This window comes from Caloenas nicobarica, chromosome Z, assembly GCF_036013445.1.
Source record: "Caloenas nicobarica isolate bCalNic1 chromosome Z, bCalNic1.hap1, whole genome shotgun sequence".
Taxonomy (NCBI): Eukaryota; Metazoa; Chordata; class Aves; order Columbiformes; family Columbidae; genus Caloenas; species Caloenas nicobarica.
Genome location: NC_088284.1, coordinates 92,149,802 through 92,169,985, shown reverse-complemented (window position 1 = coordinate 92,169,985; position 20,184 = coordinate 92,149,802). Strand labels below are relative to the sequence as shown.

The 20,184-nt window shown below is 37.7% G+C and overlaps 2 protein-coding genes across 2 annotated transcripts in view; both read left to right on the top strand.

The window, feature by feature from the left end:
- Positions 1-8,831, top strand: part of BTBD8 (BTB domain containing 8) — a 42,052-nt gene extending 33,221 nt beyond the window's left edge. The window contains 1 exon segment of the mRNA XM_065656169.1: positions 991-8,831. Within this exon segment, the coding sequence (XP_065512241.1) occupies positions 991-1,460 (470 nt within the window). The 3' untranslated portion in view covers positions 1,461-8,831.
- Positions 8,832-12,564: 3,733 nt separating this feature from the next.
- CZH1orf146 (chromosome Z C1orf146 homolog) lies at positions 12,565-20,102 on the top strand. The gene is made up of 5 exons (XM_065657404.1): positions 12,565-12,633; positions 14,574-14,667; positions 15,555-15,723; positions 18,543-18,621; positions 19,952-20,102. Exons 1-5 carry the CDS (start codon positions 12,565-12,567, stop codon positions 20,069-20,071), a joined length of 531 nt encoding a protein of 176 aa, XP_065513476.1. The 3' UTR covers positions 20,072-20,102.
- The last annotated feature ends 82 nt before the right edge of the window (positions 20,103-20,184 follow it).

The window sequence follows — 20,184 nt, the reverse complement described above, 5'->3', positions numbered from 1 at the left end:
GAATGGGATGTGCAATAACTACAGTAATAACCTTAACTAAAGCTCACTGAACTGTTTACCTGAGCAGCTATATGCATTATTGTTGTAATTTATCTATTTATATATTATACACAAATTTGTATCCTTCTCCCACTGAATATAACTGAATATTTGCCATATACATCAGCGGGAGCAGGTTTCAACTCCAATTTAGAGCTTATGAGATGTCTAAAATTCTAAATTTTACCAGTAAAAGCTTATTTCCTAAAAGAGAGATTATACTTAGAACTAATGCTTATATACAGAAAAGATCTAACTTGTTTCACATAGCTAGATGCAAACTTGTCTAGTTTTGTGTTCTGTCTTCTTTATACCAATAATTCAGTCTATTTATACCATCCAAAATATACAATAGTGTTGATTACAACTATTGTATATTCAAGAGTAATGAAATGCTGATGATGATCTATGTTCAGCCAGACCACAGAACAAGAAGACATTAAAAGCTGTACTGTTTTGGGTTTTTTTTTTTAAGTTTGCTTGCCCTTGCCTGCAGCTGCATGTGCAGTGTAGAAATAAGCCTGTTAATAAACAATTTTGGTTTTAATTCTCTTCTGAGCTGACATAGCTGAAGTCACCATTCAGTAATCATTCTCTATTAATTCCCTCCATGCACCTCTGGTCTAAATTTAATTTGTGTAGTAAATGAGAAATTTCATGTGCATTACGTGTATATTTACATTGTCATTTTCTGTATCAGAAACTTAATTATGGAGGTTATTGTTAATTACCAGTGGTGATTGCTACTTTAACTTAATTTATAAATCATACTTTGTTTTTTATATAGGAAATAAATGACTCGAAATTTGTCACTTTTGTATAACCCTCCATCCCCCCTTTTTTAACCTGGTTGGATTGTCCTTCCTGAATTAGTTAAATGTTGCTCTACACAGCCCTGAGGGGAGGATCATCTGCAATTTTTACATTGTACAGTATTGTGAATTATTTCAGGAGACATAGATGATTATGACACAATGGCACAAACCTGCATGTATGAGCATCGGCCTTCAAAAACCCTTTCTCCAATATACGAGATGGATGTTGGAGAAGCAATTGAGCAGAGGATGGATTCAGAAACAGCAGTTCTAGATGTGGATTTTGAAGATCAGCAGTTTGCAGAACAGGACTGGACTCTTCTCAGGCAATTGTTATCTGAGCAAGACTCAAACATAGGTTTCAAAAACTCTGTTCCTGAAGACCTTAACTTAGCACAATGTCTTATCAATCAGACACTGTTTCTGGCACGAGATGGTTCGAATCCTCAGGGTACATCACAAGTTGACACATTCAGCAGGTGGACTGAACTCATGTCTCCACTTGATGATTCTTCAGCAAGCATTACAGTGGCAAGCTTTTCATCTGAAGACTGTTCGTCCCCTCAAGGGGAATGGACAATTCTTGAACTGGAAACTCATCATTAAGGTGATCAACTGTTTGCAACTGAACTCCAACCCGGCCCTCAAATCTATTTTTGATGAGTTGTTTCCATACAATAATGAAATACTGCATCAGTCAAGAACGCACAATTCTTGATACTGAGGCAATCTTTCTGATATAATGAGGTAAATATGTTAATTTATAATCTAGATTTAATCACAAGTACAATAATTTTTCAAGACTTAAATGTATGTCTTTTCTAAAAATGAACTTTGAGCATGTATTTTCTAGAATTGTTAGAAAAATTAGATGACATGGAAAAAAAATCTTGTTTTCCACCTTCCCTTTTATCTTCCTTTCTGACATTTAATATTCTCATTGAGCAAGAATTTAAAGATGACTGCACAAGTAGTAGAGCTATTACACTCCTTTTTTCCCCTCTCTCTATATGGTGACTTCATTTTACAATAAAGATTCAGAATGGTTGTGTTGAAAGGTGACGTGTGCCAACACTGCTTTAAATGATAGAAACATATGTTAAAAAAAAAAATTTCAATATGAATCTGCCTTAGGCCTTATTAACATGAGCAGCTTGTTTCTTCCAGATTTGATTTTTGTATTTTTTGTTTTGTTTAGAAGTTTCCAATAAATTTTTAAAATTGTCTTTCCTTTAAATATAAGACTTCAGAGGATCTGTGCTATAGGAAAAGCACTGTTTCTTTCTGGGAAATGCACGTATTTAAGTAAATATTTTTAATGGCATAGTGCATGAATTCAGAGGAGTTGGTAGAATGCTGTTCCTGTACTAAAAAACCCAGTATGTCTGATATCTCCAAAAGTGTATCTCAGTCTGAAGCTGTGGTCAGTGTTACATCAGACATCTGACGTTGATGAGAATTATCTTCAGGCTTCAATTCATTCCACTCGCACCCCTCTGGCGCTGTCTGGAACACAGCAAGATCCTCAGGAATTTGGTTTTGTTTGCTCTCACAGATGTTACATTTTGGAGGGGGATAATGGGATTCTTGCATCTTCATTAATACCTCTGGTGTGTCTTTATATTGAGATTAAATGTCAACCATTCTTCCAAGAGTGAAATAGGATCTATTTTTCAGTACTGCTCATTCTGCTGCTTTTGGCTATTAATTTGGGTGTGGATAGGACTGTTTATTGTCTTTTCTGATTTGACAGGGGAGGAAGGGAGCAAGAAATTATTTGTAATTCTTACCAAGTCAGAACTCCTCCTGAAACATGCAGGGCTCTTTCCCTGCAAAGGTCAGGCCATCTAAGATATCTGCATTACGGAAAGAGTAGGGCTTGTCTTTCACACAGCTTAAAATCTGAACAGGAACAAGACTGTCTCCTCGTAGTCATTAACAGAAGTGCCTTCAGAAGTGAGTGCCATATGGCAGTAAAAGGCTACTAACATTTTTTGTCATTACACCTATTTGAGTGCACAACTTAAGCTGGCTGTAACTACTGACAACATGATCAATTTTGCAAGCTTTTGCACAATTCCAACAGTGCACCTTAATTTTCTTTAGAAACTTCATTTAGTTTTGTTCACAGTCAGAAACTCTCAGTTCTGTGGAAATAAGAAGTCACCCCAGCATGTGACTTAAAGAAGTTATGACTTATCTTTGGACTTGACATAAATTATTTTGTCTCAGAACTCTTTATTATCTAGAAAGCCACTTTGTAGAACTTTTGATACAGAAGTAAAAGTGATGTTTTGTTTTCCCAAAAATAAATGAAGACTTTTATCTCATTCTTTAATATCAAGGCAGGGAAAAAAAAAAAGGAAAGCTTTCCTTCATGTCCGTGAAGAAGTAGGACTCTGAACTCATGGAAGATGTTCAGTCTCATAATAAAAATCTTTCCCTTACTGTTCCAGCAGCATAGACATTATAATTCAAAATATTTTAAATGTAATATGCTGTATTTACCTCGATCTTCATATTGAGGGAGTGAGAAGTACCTTTAGAAGTGCAAATCATCAGGAAAACCTATTTTTCACTTTTAGGTTTACAAGGTTCATCGCTAGTGGATAATCTTTTGGATAAATGAAAGAACTATAGTATTAGCCATAGTAAGAGATGAAACTCTAGAGAAGCTCTTACAGAAGGCTGAGAAATGGTGTCTCCTCAATTTGTGTGTAAAAGACTAAAGTAAAAGTTGTTTAAAATACAGTTTAATGAACTTTAAAGTCCTGATGATATTCTGGTAGTGGGCATTCACATATTAAATGAAATGATGGAAAGGGGAAGACAAAGCATTAGGAAAAGTGAAAGAAAGTGAAAGAAGGGTTCCTTTTGTCTATTTTTTCCTTTACCCGTATTTTTAACTTCTTCCTGAATTGAAAAAGTAACATTGAAAACTGACACGCAAAGTTCCATGTTTGTCATATGAAATACAGTCATGTATAGGGTTTTTTAAATTATTTTCCCTTTGCATTTACTTTTCCAGCTGTGTGAAAATTAAATTGGCTTCTCTCTTCAAGTCCCCAGTGATGTTGTTGCAATTCCTTTAATAGTTTTGCAGTAGACCAGTGATAAGGATTTGGTGTATTGTTCTGTTGGTACATATGCAGCCATAGAATTCAGCTTCCCACAGCCAACTAGTCTCTGTAGAAGTAGCAGGAACAGAAAGCGGTATTGTTTTTAATTGGCGTTACCAGAGTGCCCATGAGACTTAATCAGACCAGCATCCCACTGGCTAGACATTGTACAAACACAGAACAAAAACAAAGACTTCCCACAGAGTGGTTATAATCCAAGTTAAGACAAAAGACAAAAAAAACATGGATGGAAAAGTAAAATGAGAGTGTCAGTATTTGTCTAGCTCATTAGCCATGGCTTTAGCACACCATCAGTTGAAATATTGTCATTTTTTTCTTCTGTATGCGTTATGAGAAGGGGAAATCGGAGGATGGGACTGTAATGAGGGAGCTGTAAGGATCTATATTCCTGACCAGCCCTGTGTGCCATCTAAACTCTGCTCCTGTTTGACCTTGTTTAGTAGTCCCTCCTCATTTAGGAGGATGGTCAAGCTTTAAGCAGGTCTAAGTGTCTATCTGCTCAGTAGTATCAGTCACTCAGGGGTCCTGCTTGTGCCTCCTGACAGGAATTTTGCCACTGTATTGGCCTCTTCTCCAAAACACGAGAGAATGGACAGAGGTTTATTCAAAAACTTCATGTACAATCAAAGCTAGTGGCATGGGCTCCAAGTGAATAGTGATTAAGAGTCCTGAATGACCTCTAAAGTAAAGACAAGGTATGTACATCTGATGAAACAGTGAAAGGGTGTCAGTGAGAGAACTAGATAAAGGGATGGCATAGTCAAAATATTGTTGAAGAATTTACCTTTGCAGTAGTATTTTGAATGAGTAAGAGCAGTGAAATTGCTTTGTCAAAGCCTGAGAAGACAACATTGCAGTCAACAGGTGATACTGACAGCTTACATGAAATTATGTAAATGGATGAAGATTTCTGTATCCTACAGGTAGTAACAAGAAACTTAGTGAAATATCAGTGAAATTTAGATGAGAGGACTTGGAAATGAGAGTTTAAGATAATGACCCTGGTTTTGCCTACCTTGAATGACACGTTATGGAAGTGAAAGATAAGGATGTGTTACGTGTATGGATGAATTAAGTTTAAAATAGGCCAGACCTCCAAAAGGTGATGTCAATAGGCATAATTACTTTTTTTTGCTTGGAAAATGGGTCTTGTTAGACTGGAGAAGCAACTCTGCAGTTTTTTCACAAATAGATGCTAGCTAAAATAGTATTTGTGGAATAAATCACATTGCCAAGGGAAAAGAGAAGGAAATGGAGGCCTTGGAACCCTACAGAAAACCGAGCAAAGTGGAGGTTCATTCCAAATGATCTGCTCAAAAACACAATTAGGGAAGCAAAAGAAATAAACAAAGATGGTGACAGGAGACAAATGAGGATTACAAAATGTAAGGAAAAATGTGCTGTTGGGCTTCGCTGAAGATGGCCTGTAAGACACATGAGCATAAAGCAGTAGTTTTGAGGCTGGTTAAGAACATGTTCTTAGGGACTTTGATCAAAATGAGGTATTGGCTTCCTCAGAATGAAAGGCAGGCAGATGCCAGCTTGGTAGAGTATGGGAGAAATGCAGGAAGGAAACTGAGCTTACCCATTAAGAGAGGGGCAACAGTTAGAAAAGCACATCAGTTAAGAATATATTTTGGTTGCTTTTTAAAGGCATGAGATTACACCATATTTACATAGCATAGCAAAAGAAATTAGGAGACTGAGACCTAAAGTGAAGATCAGGAGATCTAAGTATTGATGAAATGAGATCAGCAGGCAGTCTGGGCTGCTACCAGAAAGTGACCAGGTAAGAGCATAAGAAAAGACAAACATCCTGGTTTGTGGTAGGGGTAGTGGAAAGGACACTCCATATATTTATCTTTTTTCTCTTGGAAAAACTTGCTGTAGAATCATAGAATTACAGAAAAATTGCAGAAAAATCATAGAACTACAGAAAAACACAGGCTTGGAAGGACCTCCAAATAGGTAACTTCAAAGTTAGACCAGGTTGCTAGAGCCTTATCAAGATCCACAGCATGTACGATGGTAATAGAGTCAGCAAGCAGGAATACAGTGCTCGCAGGAAATAGTTATTTGGGATGAAAACATTCTCATTATGATAAAACTACTTTGGGAATTGCTGGAAAAGATTAGTAACGAAGTACAATAAATACGGCTTGCTTGCAATATTTGAAGTTCTGGATGGTATGTGGCTGAACTGTACATGTTCAATAATGTTATTCCACACTTTTTAAGGTTTTAAAATATTTCAAAATCGTACTGAATTTCTGAGTTTGCAAATTTCATTATTATTTTGGAGAAACTAGTGGGCAAGAAAACTTATGTTTCTCACACAAGAGTGTCCATGGGATGTGCTCCCTTAGCACTGGCTGTCTCAGTTTCTTTCAGGGAATGTGTACAAAAACCAATTAATGCACCTGATCTAGATACAGATTGTAGAAGACTATTTTAAAACTTAGAATACATATTCTTGCCATCTGGAAAATAATTAGTAGCATGCTCATTCTACTTTGCTCCAGAAAATCTAATCCTTTGCATGAAGGAATTAAGAACTGCTATTATGTTGTTCATCTGTTGCTCAGAACCAGGACATTTAAAAGTCACTATTTTGCTTCCACTAATGTCAAAGGAAAAACTCCAGTTGACCTCAGCCGAAGCAGGTTCAGGGCTTACTTATATAAAATGCATGTACTAGAAACGCTCTTTTTCCCAATATATCTATTTCATAGTTTTACTCAACTAATAACATTGTACAATTGTAGATGTGACAAATTGCAGCTAGAAAGACTTCAATTTAGGAGTCATAATTGTATGCGTTCTGTTAATATTTCATTACTGGGGTGATTTAACATTTGTACATTGATAGATGGCATTCTTGCCAGGACTACACAGGAACTGAGGACAAAAGACAGAATGAGAAGTAGCAGCTTTTTTACAACGGATGACTCCATGGAAATGGGCTTTTAGATTTGAAATCCAATATAATTAGAAGCTTTCATCTCTGGCAGAAAATCCATACTGTTTTTCAGCTCTCTCTGTTGAACACAGATATAGGCTATTTTTGAAAAATAAGCTTTAAATGTGTTCAATTTTGGAAAAATTACAGCTCAAATCTATTGTTTAGCTAATCTAAAACCAAGCTTTCTATCGACAGCTACTACATGTGTTTAAGGAAACTAAACCTGTAACAAAGTGATATATATATAAAAGTGGATATCAAGTGGGGAAAAATACTGGTTTTGATATTTTCTTTTTATCTTTGGTAACTAATAACTGAAGAAGCTATACAGCATGTACATGCACACACACCTGTTTAGTTCTTGCATTTGACCTTCCTTTTATACTTTGCTTTGCAATCTATAATGTATAGTCAATTAGGCCACAGTTCTGCAAACGTAGGAGCAAATCCATTTAAACATTTGTGGACTGGGTTTCAGGTTAATATTCACTTTTCAGAAAGGGTAATGGAACTGGCACTGGGGGCAGGCACTGTGCATACTTGTGTTTTTATATGGTACTCAACTTAATGAGGTTCTAATCCTGATGAACCATCTGTACACAATTTAAGTATGAAATAATTAATCATGGAATTCCATTAAGTTGCTTCCCTGCTCTCCTGATTTATTGCTGAAGTTCAGAAGACTCTTCCATTAGGGAAATCAAAGTCCTAAGAAATAGCATTTTTTGCATTACATGCAACAAAAGATCTGTTGCTATTGCACTGTAAAATATGAATACTGATCAGATCTTCAGTAACTAAACCCTCAGTGTTTGGGCAGGGGTGACTATAACTCAGTAACTAGATATATTTAAAAAGGACATCGGTGGTCAACATAGTTTATGTTAACAGAAGATGACGGATTGTGTTAGAGTGAATGCATATTCTGGTTAAGCCGAACAGATGCTCACGTACAAATTTGAGGACTGACCCCAATTACTCAGGTAGTCCATCAGGGTTTATATTTATGCACACAACTAAAAGCGACTGACGTTTTCCCAGCTCCCACTGAAATTAGTGAATGGTGTCAGATCCACATTTATAAAAATCAGGATATTTTTAAGTGTCTGAACAGAAAGATTGGTAATCTGAGTAAAAAATGTTGGCTCACGTAACTTACTTTCTAACTATATAAGCCAGTTTTGAGACTGATCTCACCAAATGACTTAGATCTACAGCATCCTAATTTATGCAATCCTTACTTTGTCATTTTTTTACACCTGTGTTTAATCAAATCGTTTTAGTTCTTCCCTTTTTTTATAACCCTCTTTTGAGTGTGGCATAGCATCCTGCCCCTCAGTAGAATTGTATCAGCATGCTTAAGATCAGTATAAATAAGACAAACCATACGTACATGACAGATTCCGCATAGGTAGTGTGAAAAATTTTTGTTACCTTTATAGAATGAGGTAATTTTCATGTCCATGACCATGAGACCCACCTATAAGTCAAATCTCCTACCTGTAACAAAATGTTTTCCTGTATCTTTGTGGTAGAGAAGGAAACTTCAATCCCTATTTTCTGGATTATGAGGTTCTAGTCATCAGGATTAACCCTATGTATGTCTAATGGGATGCACTGGAAAAAAGTTCAAGTCACTACCTGTAGTCCATGGCTTTATGGTCATAAAATATTTTGATCACTTAGTCTTTGGGAGGGTAAGGGGGGTGTTAAGCTCTCAAACTGAATGCTTGCATGTTTTCTACCCGCTTGCTTTTCAAACCTAGGTAATTATCTGGGGCCTAAGTAACCATATTTCCAAAGGACTCCTTGTGAACACAGTCTTCTGTTTCCAGAATCGCTGTATGGTTGCATAGTCCCACAAGCTTTCTTCCTCATGCTACATATTGAAGATTTTTAGTTGATTTCTGTATGACAGAAAACAATAAATCCTATGTGTAACTTTAGTGCCGAGTCATTGTACTTCATTGAACTTGCGGACTGCTGCCATCTATTTTTAGTTGCGCTCTATACATTGAAAAAAAGTGTTCCTTTCCTCTTCTGTTTAGTGGGCCTTCACTCCTCCCTTTTCTCTTCTAATATGAAAAAAATACTTTTTCTTCGATCATGTCAACAGAGAACAAGACAGGTGACGTGTATGAAGATGAATGATCAGTTCTCATAAAAAAATCTTTAGAGAAGGAAGATGAAGATCTGTCCAAGTGCCCTACAAACATTAAAAAATCGTGCTGATTTAGAACATACAGGATATGGCCCAGGAGAAAGCAGAGAAACAATAATTTGATGAAAGATGTTGCCTTGTCATAAATGAGTCATTCATCCAAATGCTTAGGCCATCATCTTCATCATATGAGAATTCTAATCCCAAGATCCTTCTATTCCTGCCTAAATAGGGTCCTCTGCTCTGCTCCCAGGAGTTATTTCATATGCTGCCAGACACAGACCTGTTCTTTTTCCTCTCTTGCAGCTTGACCTCTATGTGAAATGCACCATGTAGGTATGTGGTAAAGGAATGCTTTTGAGGTTTAAAGCTAAAACTAGCAAAATGTCAGAAACTGTCACAGCAGAGGTAACGGTAAGCAGTAAAACAAATGTAGCTCGTAATATCAGGTAGCACAGGATCCCTCACAGTGACATTTTAGAAGGGAAACTCATGGGGAGAAGAATCCTTTGAAGAATATACAATCCAGAAAAAAATATTTTCTTCAAGTCCAAACTCCATTTAATCAGTCTTCTCACATTAGGCTCATAAAAAGAGAAAGCCAGTTCACATAGTGAGATTCAGACTCAAATGGCGCTGCGAAACAAACTGGTACCAGAATTGTCCCTTGTGTGGTTCCCAGCACAGGGGCTCAGCATGTCCCACTGCGTAAGACGTGGAGCAGAGGGACGTTAGGGCAGGGTGGCTCTGACACAGGAGCCAGCAGGGGCCTTTCTCCTCAGAACTTGCTAACTCAGAGCCTTATTTTTCTTTCAAATGTTAACTACTGTCAAATTTAATGACAGGCAGAAATATATTTGGTTAAGTTTCCAGTATAACTTTTTGCCAACCGAAATTAAGATACACAGAATTTACACAAGTTAAAATACAACTAGAGTCAAAATATTGACAGGAAACAGTTTCTGTTAAGGTTTTGTTTTTTCTCATCGTCCTGCACTTATCCATCATTGTACTTTGATGCCTCTCCAGTGGGTATTTTGAGTTGGGGGATGGTGTTTAACTTCCATGTACGATAAATGGCCATAGGGGAAAAAGGCATCTGCTGGTATCCCAAGTGCCTAAATCCAGTGTCTAAAGTTCTCTGTAAATTTTAATAACTTATCCTTTCATTTATGTACCATACATTCCTAACAGTATTACACTGAAGGAAACAAAAATCAACTCACCTGTTAAAGATATTTACATTGTGAATCATCTTTTTATTCCATTCTATTCCCTCCTATTATTTTTTCTCCATCTGAATTATTGTAATTCAATTAATGCATGTGCATGTTAGACATATTCCAAAATATGAATTCAGATACACTATGGTGTTATAAATCAAGCACAACCACTACCACCAAGCAGTTCCTAGTCTTTACTGCTGGGATTTCTCTACCAAAACATACATTCATTCATAGCGTGCATGAATTCAACATCAGCAATGTCAGCGGAATCATCAATCCTCACCATAAAACTGCCTTATTATTTTGTAATTGTATTTTAAAATAATTCCCGAGGTTCTTAACTCCCTGATTTTTGTATGCTGTCAGAGCATGTGGCTCCACCGTGTTACAGGAAACAGCTTCACAGTTTGTTGGTCCTGTCACCGCTCTTCAGCACACCAGAGTCAGGATACTTCATACATCCATTATTTTCCTTTAATTCGCTGACTTCCACATTTTCACTCCACTGAAATTTTAAAATTCAGTATTAGAAATATTTGACTTACGATTAAAAGTAGCACAACATTTCCATACCCTTGCAGTGAGGGGTAACTGTAACTCAGGTGCACTTGACCAACAGAAGCAGGAAATCAGATGTGAATCCACTTCATGATTGTCTGAAACAAAAAGAAGAAGAGTCATCTTTAAGTCACTAAAACATCTAATTATTTCTAAGCAAGCCAGACAATTTGCTATTTAAATGTATCGTTTTTAATATGTACATTAGGTCACTTTCTTCTATTTTAAAATGCTCTAAAAAGAGCTTAAAAAGGAAAAGCTTTTACTACAATCTCAGATTTTCAGTGAAAATACTGGTTTCAGTAGGTAGACAGAAGTCCGGATTCACATAGTGGGGGAAGAGCAGAGCTGGGAAATCAGTGCGCTTTTTCAGTACTTGTAATGTACTCCAGCTCTTCTTTACTATGTAAAAGAAGTACTGTTTCCTCTTTTGTGACAAAAGAAAAGCAGCTCCAACGTTCTATTTCTCTTTCACTGAAAGCGGTGCCGTTTCTTGCTTTCACATTTTTGTACTAACTTCTATATTTAGAATGTCATAGAAAATAATTTGGAATACTCTTCCCCAGAAACAGCTGCAGAATTAGCTGTCCTTTAAAAAACACTCCCTCAGGATTTTTTTTTCCTGTGCAGACTTCTTACCATCACTGTTTATTGCACCCACTTGTTCCGCCTGGTGTCCTTCCACGTTCTTGTCCTTGCTACAGTATAAAAACATCACAGAGCGCACACTGGTCGGGCCGCAGGCTCTCAGGCCTACGCCAGGTTTCTGGAAGTTTCTCAGGGGCCGCTCCCAAGGCCTCTCCGCAGCACCGAGCGGGCTGAGGAGACACAACCGGCTGCGGCCTCCCCGCTCCCCGCCGAGGCCTGGGCTGCTTTCTCGGCAGTAAGTAGTTATTGGGAGCTGTTGGTGCTATGTCCCGGTCCGTCACACCTGTGAGGTGAGGCTGGCTTCAGCTGCCACCCGGCCCCGCTGAGGAGCAGCCGCGGTTCCTCCTGAGGGCCGCGGGAAGGAGGCGCGGGTCCCGGGACGGGCGCCGCAGGGACGCGAGGCCCGGCCCGGCCTCCAGCCCACCGCCGCCTCAGCTCCTCGCTGCCCCGCGGGAGCCTCGTGGGAGGAAAGATCCCTGCCGAGCTGGGGATCCGGGAGTGTGTTCTGAGGAGGGAAACGCAAACGGCCATGAGAAGGAGCTGGTGCTCAGGCCTGCAGCACGGTGGCCGCGCCAGGCTGGGCAGGACGCCCAGGGCGGGCTGCCCAAAAGGGTCTGAGCGTGAAAGGCCCACCGTGACAAACGTGTCCTTTGAAAGCTGAGCAAATGTTCCTTTAGCGGGTTTAAATGCTTTTAGAAATGTTCTTCTGAAGTCATTGATTCATTATGCTGTCCTCCCTGTTAGGCCTTACAGAGGAAGGCCTCTTAGATGCAGATTGTTTAAAACCCTTTAGGTATCTAATTGCCATCTTAAATTAGTTCAGTGGTAGTGGGCACCAGTATACATTTTAGAGAACTGGATAGTGCCTGTTTTTAATCCGATCTTTAATGGTTTAATGTGCCTTAAACATTTTGCCTTTTAAATTGGCAGGTAGTATTTGTCATCTTTCTTTTTCCAAGCTTTTCAGAAGGTGGCAGCTGAGATTTCACTGCAAAGCCATTAAACAGTCGAAAAAATGACAGAAAGTGGTGGGCAGGAACAGTCAAGATGGATAACAACAGTCATTATCAGTACAGCTCTGCAGGTACAATACCACTTGTCAAGAGCAGAATCTGACTCACTACGAAACGCTGAAAGAAGCATTCTCTGTATTCTATTAATAGATGTGGAAATAGTTTATGCAATGTCAATTAATATAGTTTTTTGAGGATAAAACTGTGACGTTAGTTTGAAGTCGTTTCTGTTACAGTACTGGTTCTTTTTGTGTGTGTGTTTTTTTTCCTAGCTACTTCTGTACCTATTTAGTATTCCTGCCACCTGCTATTCTGAGTTCTGCTGCTTTAGGATTGTCCTCCTGACTCATCTTTTTTGCACTGTGCTGATGCTACTTTCAGTTAGGACTATGAATAATTCCATCAGAAATGTTTTTAATTTTCTGAACTTCTCCCTAAACAGTTTATTTTCTACCATACAGTATCAATGTTGGGGTAGATTATTACTCAATAAGTGTGCAGTTCAGTTTAAAATAGTGAGCCTTACAGATACTGATATGTATTTATATCATTAATATCAGAAGCCTGGACCGTGTTCCTCAGTCAAGTGACAGGGCATGTCAAGGACCTGGTAATTAGTTCCTGCAGCTGAGACCAATTCAGTGCCAGCTGGAGAGAATTTAGAGGCAAGGGGGCTTTGATTAACAGGCCAGGATAGCTTAGCTAGCTTGGATAACAAGGTTATCACCCCATCTCTGCTGTATAGAAGGGTGAATGGTGTTAAAGTAATTCCTTGATTGCTACAGTTTACGGCCTGTTCTTATTTGCCTGCTTGTTGTGGAACAACAGCCTGTAAACTGTTCCAGTTTGGGCACTACTTCAAGAGCAATTTAATCTGTAGTATGGTGAGAGGTATCAGAGGGCAGTGATCTCAGCTGTACCAGCATAACTGGCTCCTGTTAATGAGAGCCCCAGCTCTACTCAAAACTGCTGCTGTTGGGAAGGGCTCCTAGTGAGCAGAGATACAGAAACAGCTGAATGCAAATCTGAGATGGCTTTTCTTCTACAAAGGCATTGCTTTGTCTCAGTGTTGGTTATGAGCTTTCTCTTTTCCCTGTGCACCTATCCTTTTTTTATAGCTGTTATTTATAGTTGTGTATTAAACAATTCATTGTTAGCAGTGGCTTTGAAGCAGAGAGTTTCTCCAAAATTGTAGTTATACCTCATAAGCAGCTACCATCAAATCTTCCCTTTCCAGAGCAGTTGAAAGTGTAACGTTTCTGGTTACTGTCTCCTTCAGGGTTCACTTGCTATTCTGACTCTATTTTGTACTATTCCACTAAATCATGACACTGCGCAACATAGGCAGGTTGGCTACATTTTAAATGGATAGGTTAGAGAACATGTTATTAGTTAAAAAGGATTCTGTGATTTAATCTTTCAAATGTGTGTGTTTGAGCAGCTTCTGTAGAACATACTGCAGAAATGCTTTTTGCAGGCTGGAAAACATAAACCACTCAGTTCTGCAGATGATCAGGTTGCATAGTGCCGCATTCTAGTTTTCCAGAGTTGACTGCATTCTGTTGACAAGCTTTAAAGAAAATCATGTCCCATACAGGTTTTTGAACCATCTTCCAAATGAAATGCTGACAGCTGTGAAAATAACGCAGTCTAATTAACCAGTCATAGGAACACACTGCTGTATGTTCCTCACTTCTCCTTAGCACGTCTTACAAAAATAGACTGTAAAATGTTTGATCTTTATGTATTATGCAAGAGTTCCCTGTGGCAAACTGCATGTATGCATACAAAATTGTCCTTCAATGTTAGATAACTTCCAGTGCAAATATTCCAAAATTTAATTAACTTTAAAAGTTTAATTAGCATTTTATTGCAAGTGGAATAAAAATATTTTTTAAACAATGAGGCTAAAGTTCTATCTATAATGGTTCATACAGTGCTTTAAGAATATTTCTATCTAACTTGTTGGCTAAAAACCTATTTTAAAAATAACCTTTTAAAATTTATTTAGAATCATGAAATTTCTACAATTCTACAGAGGCAACACCACCGAGTCCGATATTCAGATTCAGTGGAAACCGGATCCGTGATTTTTTCTCTTTCTGGTACAGTACTTTGAAGTTTACATTTTTAAATTCATAGGCTCTAATGAGGTACAAGATCAGGCCCTGTTGTAGGGTACACTAAAGCGAATAAAAGCTGCCTTGCTGGCATGTCGTGTGGTAGTGGAAGGAGCTGGGCTGTGATTGCAGATAAATCAGAGGACAGAGCAGAGAACTTGGAGGATGAAACATTCGTTGGTCAAGGAAAGGATTCTTTGAGTAGCTTTGACTAGGAAATCACTGAAACTGCAGACATGAAGTATCTGTCCTTCCTTTTTAGAGCAGAAGATGCTTTAGACAGGTAGACGAGATCTTAAGCTGAAGCTTTCCTGAACTATAAGGATTAACGAGGCACACATTGGCCTAGTCTTTTGTATCCCCGCTTGTTAAGCCTCCTAAACCTCAGCCTTCCTGACTTTCCCTTTCAGAATAACTTACTTTACGGGTTATAATTTCATTATTCATGTCAGTTTATCTTACTTAGGATGTTACAGGTGTGGTTTTTTATCTCATTTAGAAACGGACTTGCTGAGCTCTTCAGTCAGTCTTTGCATCTACCCTAAATTCATTCCACTGTAGCAGCTGTTTGAAGCATGTGCTTTCAAAGGCACTCAGCGTCTGTACTTCGAGTGCATTGAACAGTTGGGGTTTTGATGTTATGGTTGAAAACAACTTCTTAGTTATTTGTGGTTTTATCTTAAAAATACCAGTCATCACTGGCGAAAGCTCCTGATTGCATTTCACTGTCAAGATGCGTAAATTCATTCACGTGTTTTGTTTCATTGCCTTTTAAACCAACGTTCGAATAAGAATTGTGCTAGCTGGTTTGTGGTAAGAACTTAATCATGTTACTGCCATGACATATATGTTTATACCCATTTCTTCAATAGGTGTTGCATTTATACTGGCAGACACTCAAGACTTGCTAAAGACAGGTGAAGAACAGTTTTTCAGAAGAATTCAGAAGTTCATAAACATTCATCGGAACAGTTTTTTGGTTTTGTCAGCTGCTCTGCATGGACCAGAAGAATGGAAGGTCATGTTTAGGATTCAGAGAAGGTATGATTTCAACATCAAACCAACATTTTTATTGCTAGGAGGAAATGAAGTAGCAGTCCAAGGTTCGGGAATGTTATTTTAGGAATTATTTTCAGAAATATTAATTTTATTTTGCTAGTGCACTGGAAAATTATTTAAAGCCTATGTTTATTAATGCAAATGAAAAGAATACCAAATGAATAAATCAGACATAATAGGTAACGAAAGGGAACATTCCTTAAAACACAGCAAATAACATCCCTTTCAGTCACTTTAGGGCTATGTAATATAATTATTTTTAAAGTTTTTTCTTGAATGGAAAATTAGACCATTTTTTTAGCTCTGTCAGCATCTTTTAATGCTCATTTTCAAAACAGAACAGGCAAGTTTCCTTCATGAGAAAAGGCCTTATGGTGAAGTACAGATTCTTTACCAGCTTTTAAAATCCGTTTACTTAGAAGTGCCTATTATACAGAGCTGGAACAATTGAAATAACCAATGTTATTTTACATCAAAAGTACAAAACTAGGCATTAAAACTTTATCTGTAGTTTCTAATGAAGCCTGAAAGCATGCATGTTTCAGTACATACCTGCTGACAAGCTATCAGACTGTGCTCCATACTTGTAGTCAAAACTCTTTTCTGGTAGGTACAGCAGTCCTAACTGCAGTTGCTTTGCACTCTTGACATCAAAGAAGTGACTATTCTAATGCAGTCTTTGATTTTTACCTCCTTGAAACTAGTACCAGTTTCGTTAAATTCTGGGCACACTGCCAAATGCTGATGAGCAGCAGTGTGTATGGGATGAAAAGTAGGAAATCTATTACCCATTTGTGAAAATTCCATAAATTTTCATAAGAGGTCTTAAAAGATCTGCCACCATTCAGCAAGAACATGTTATTCAGCTGATGGCAATGCTAATTCTCAATCTGCTTTGTGGTTATGTACAACAGACTTTGTGCACGTGTTGATCACTAACAAATGTGATGTCTTGAAATATTACATTTGGCAAGTCAGTAATTTTATTAAAACAAAAAGAATCGTTTTGTCATTGCAGGCCATAGCAAATTGTTGTTGATGGCACAACTGTATTTTAGATGCATATGCTTTGTTACTACCTGGCAGCTTGGAGTTCTGCTATTGTATGTGAATTGCTGACAGAGCTTTTGCATTGGTGGGGTTAAAACTTTTGCCCTATTCTCTCGAATTGCAGGTCACCTGTTTGATTTGTTAATAAACACAATCCACTGAAATTTTTATGTCTTCCTGTATTACTGTTTGTTTCTGCTCATCTATGATTTTGTTGCAGTTGGGAAGGTGGTTTTTTTAATTATTAACAAGAACATTATAGGATTGTTGTTCAACACCATGAACACTTTATGTAGGGTTGTGTGTATCACGGCGGAAGGAGGAGAAAAGCAATCTTTATTATCACAGCTCAAATGAGCATACCACTAATATCCTCAGTAAATCTGTATGTTAATTTTTAAACACCTTGGAGCAAAGACCAGCCTTGTGTTCTAATGTCCAGTGTTCTGCCCATTGATCAAATGAATAAAATACAAACTAAATGCAGACCTGCTGTAATTGGAAGCAAAACTATTGACAGGAATGGATTTTCAGAGATGGAGTTAAATACATGTAGTTGTTTCTTTGTTGCAGTTCCTTCATTAACACTTTGCTTAGCCCATTGTTAGTATTCGCAAAATTGCATTTCCCTAATCCCTAAATGTAAATCAAACCACAGTTTCTGCATCAGATTTTAGCCAAACTCAACAGTGACCCGTGTACCTACTCCTAGGGAAGGGCACTGCCTGTAACATCTCTTTGTGCTAATTAGAAGAACGGGCAGCCAAGTTCAGCTATGGAACCAGCCTGGGTGTTGGTGTGAATGAGCCCCAGCCCTCCAACAGATGGAGGGGAAGGACAGGTGGTGGTCACGAGGGGAGGTCACCAGGGAGTACACAATTGAGCAGCTGGGCACTTTGTTTGGATTAAATTTCTGATTATTTAAAATTCCTCCTTCTTGGTTGTTAAGTCCTTACCATGGTTTAGCTCTAACACAGAAAAATGGCAGCAATGCTAACTTTGTTGACATTGTTACACCACGATACAAGTCTTAAGGAAAGTGGCTCTGCACTTGCCTAAGCTTTAATCTCTCTCTTGCATAACTGCACTGAATGACAACCAATGCCAGTATTTTAGATCTTCAGATTCCACGCTCAGGAATGAATGCATAGGAATAACATTATTTATAGAAAGAGAATGAATTTTAGGTTTAATTATTGGAATAAACAAGTCTTTACATGAAATTCTTAGCAGAATTATCCCATTATCTTAATCACATCTGATGTACAGATTGCTATATTTAGATAGTATACTACAAAGATTTAGTTTAAAGTCTGAAGTATTTTTAGCACAGTGGTTTTAGATACTTCCCTGTGCTCTTCCAAAGCCATAAAAAAACCCAAACAAACACTTTTTTACTGGCACTGAGACTGGACAGTCATCAAGAATACAGCAGAAGAGGGTTTAGCTCTCTGAATGCACACATACTTCAGCAGTGTTGATTGACTGATTGTCAGAGAGCCCTAGAAAAAGAAATGAGCCCTTCCGAATCCTACCTAAGCAAGTGGTACAGAAATGGGACAGATGGTTCTGCAAACAGCACGAGCTCTCCCGTTGTCTTTAAAGGTCAAAGTGACCTTCTGTGTACTCGTGGTGAAGGCACAGTAGGAAGTTGTTTACATCCTGTGGGAATGCTTTTTGAGTATTTTGGCATAACAAAGTAAATGTGCATTCTAAAAGTAACCTTAACCTTAATTGATTTTGATGTGCAGATTCCTGGGCAGTAACTTACGTATAATACCAGTTCATAATACCGCTGAAACTGTTAAGTTAATGTTGACTATAGCTAAGGTAAGTCTTGTTGCATATACTTAAAAATATTAGCTCTTCAGAAGTATATTAGCCAGGAAGAGCCAAGAACTGTAAGATATTTTTCCTTAATGGAACTTTCTGGGTCATATTGACCACAATTGATGTAATACACTGAGGTAGGACTGAGTCTTTAAACTATTGTTAAAGGTAACTTTAAAAGCTCTTAATAGCATCTATGAAGACAAATTAGATATTTAAGAGCTAACTGGGCTCTTACCACTGTTAAGTTAGCATATCTTACTAGTGCAGAACCAGCATGAGATCTAAATATGTAATGACGACTTCTTAAAAATGCTGATCTGAAACTTCTAGTTACTTGTGGATTCTTAATCATAATAATACTAGTACATTATTTCTACAGCTTAGTAAGTGTAATTCATCTGTGTATCTGCAACATATCCTATATGAATCAATACATTATTCATTAAATCTGTTTATTGAACCTCTTTAAAGAACATTTTTCTATGAAAATTCTAACTTAGATACTAACTATAACAATACTGGCACCATTCCATGTACAAAAATAAAAAGAGCAGGTTGAATGACATGTTAGAAATCAAATATGAACTTACATTTCATCCTTTCCTGAAGTGGGCACCTCAAAATAATAAGGATTAACCTATGTAGAGTGTTCATCATTTTAAAAGTAAGCTACATCTCATTTTTTATATGGCAAAAGTCATTAAATACTTATGACAATGTTGAACATTGTATTTAAACTTTTTATGGAATCTACGGATGTCTGGCCCAGTCTCTTAATACAGCATTAACCTAAAAGCTTTTACGATTACTGCTGATCCTATAAACTTGAATTTGCTTTTCTACTTGTGCAGAATGTTTACACCAGATTTCAACAGGGGAGCCCCATAAGAATTGATGATATTACACACCACAAATCGATCGGTTGCCATTACATTATTTCTTACTGATCTAGTGCAAAGCCAGTTTAATGAGCTCGTATTTTACCAGAGAATTCTTATCTGGTATAGGGCCTCAAAAATGAACTTTTTTTTGCCCCAGGTTAACAGCTGTGGCCAAGGGAGCAATAGCATCCAGCTAAGCCTGAGCTGCCACTCCCAGCTCCTGTTGAAATACTGTCCAGACACTCAGATGCAATGCTGGTCTTGCACCTAAAGGGATACAGCAAATCACCTCTGTGTACATCATTCCTGAATATCTACTTCAGAAAACATGGTTCACATTTCACTGCTGAATAATTTTACATTTGTACTGTTTGAAAAATAACATGTTAAGTATTCTATTTCCCAAGAGTTACTATGGTACTCATAATATTTTTCTTTCCTCTAAGGTAACTTCCAGGCCACGAGCAGATGATATTCGTTACAAAATGGCAATGACAAAAGCCCAAATAATAGAAAAGAGTCCAGTTTGGAAGATGCTTCAGGAGTACCAGTTGCATTGTAATTAATTTAGTATTTGGGGTTTTTATTCATAAATAGAGTGGCTACATTTTAAACAAAATATAGAATGTTCTTAAAAATAGTTACATTTCAAAAGATATATATACAACTTATGCTTTTG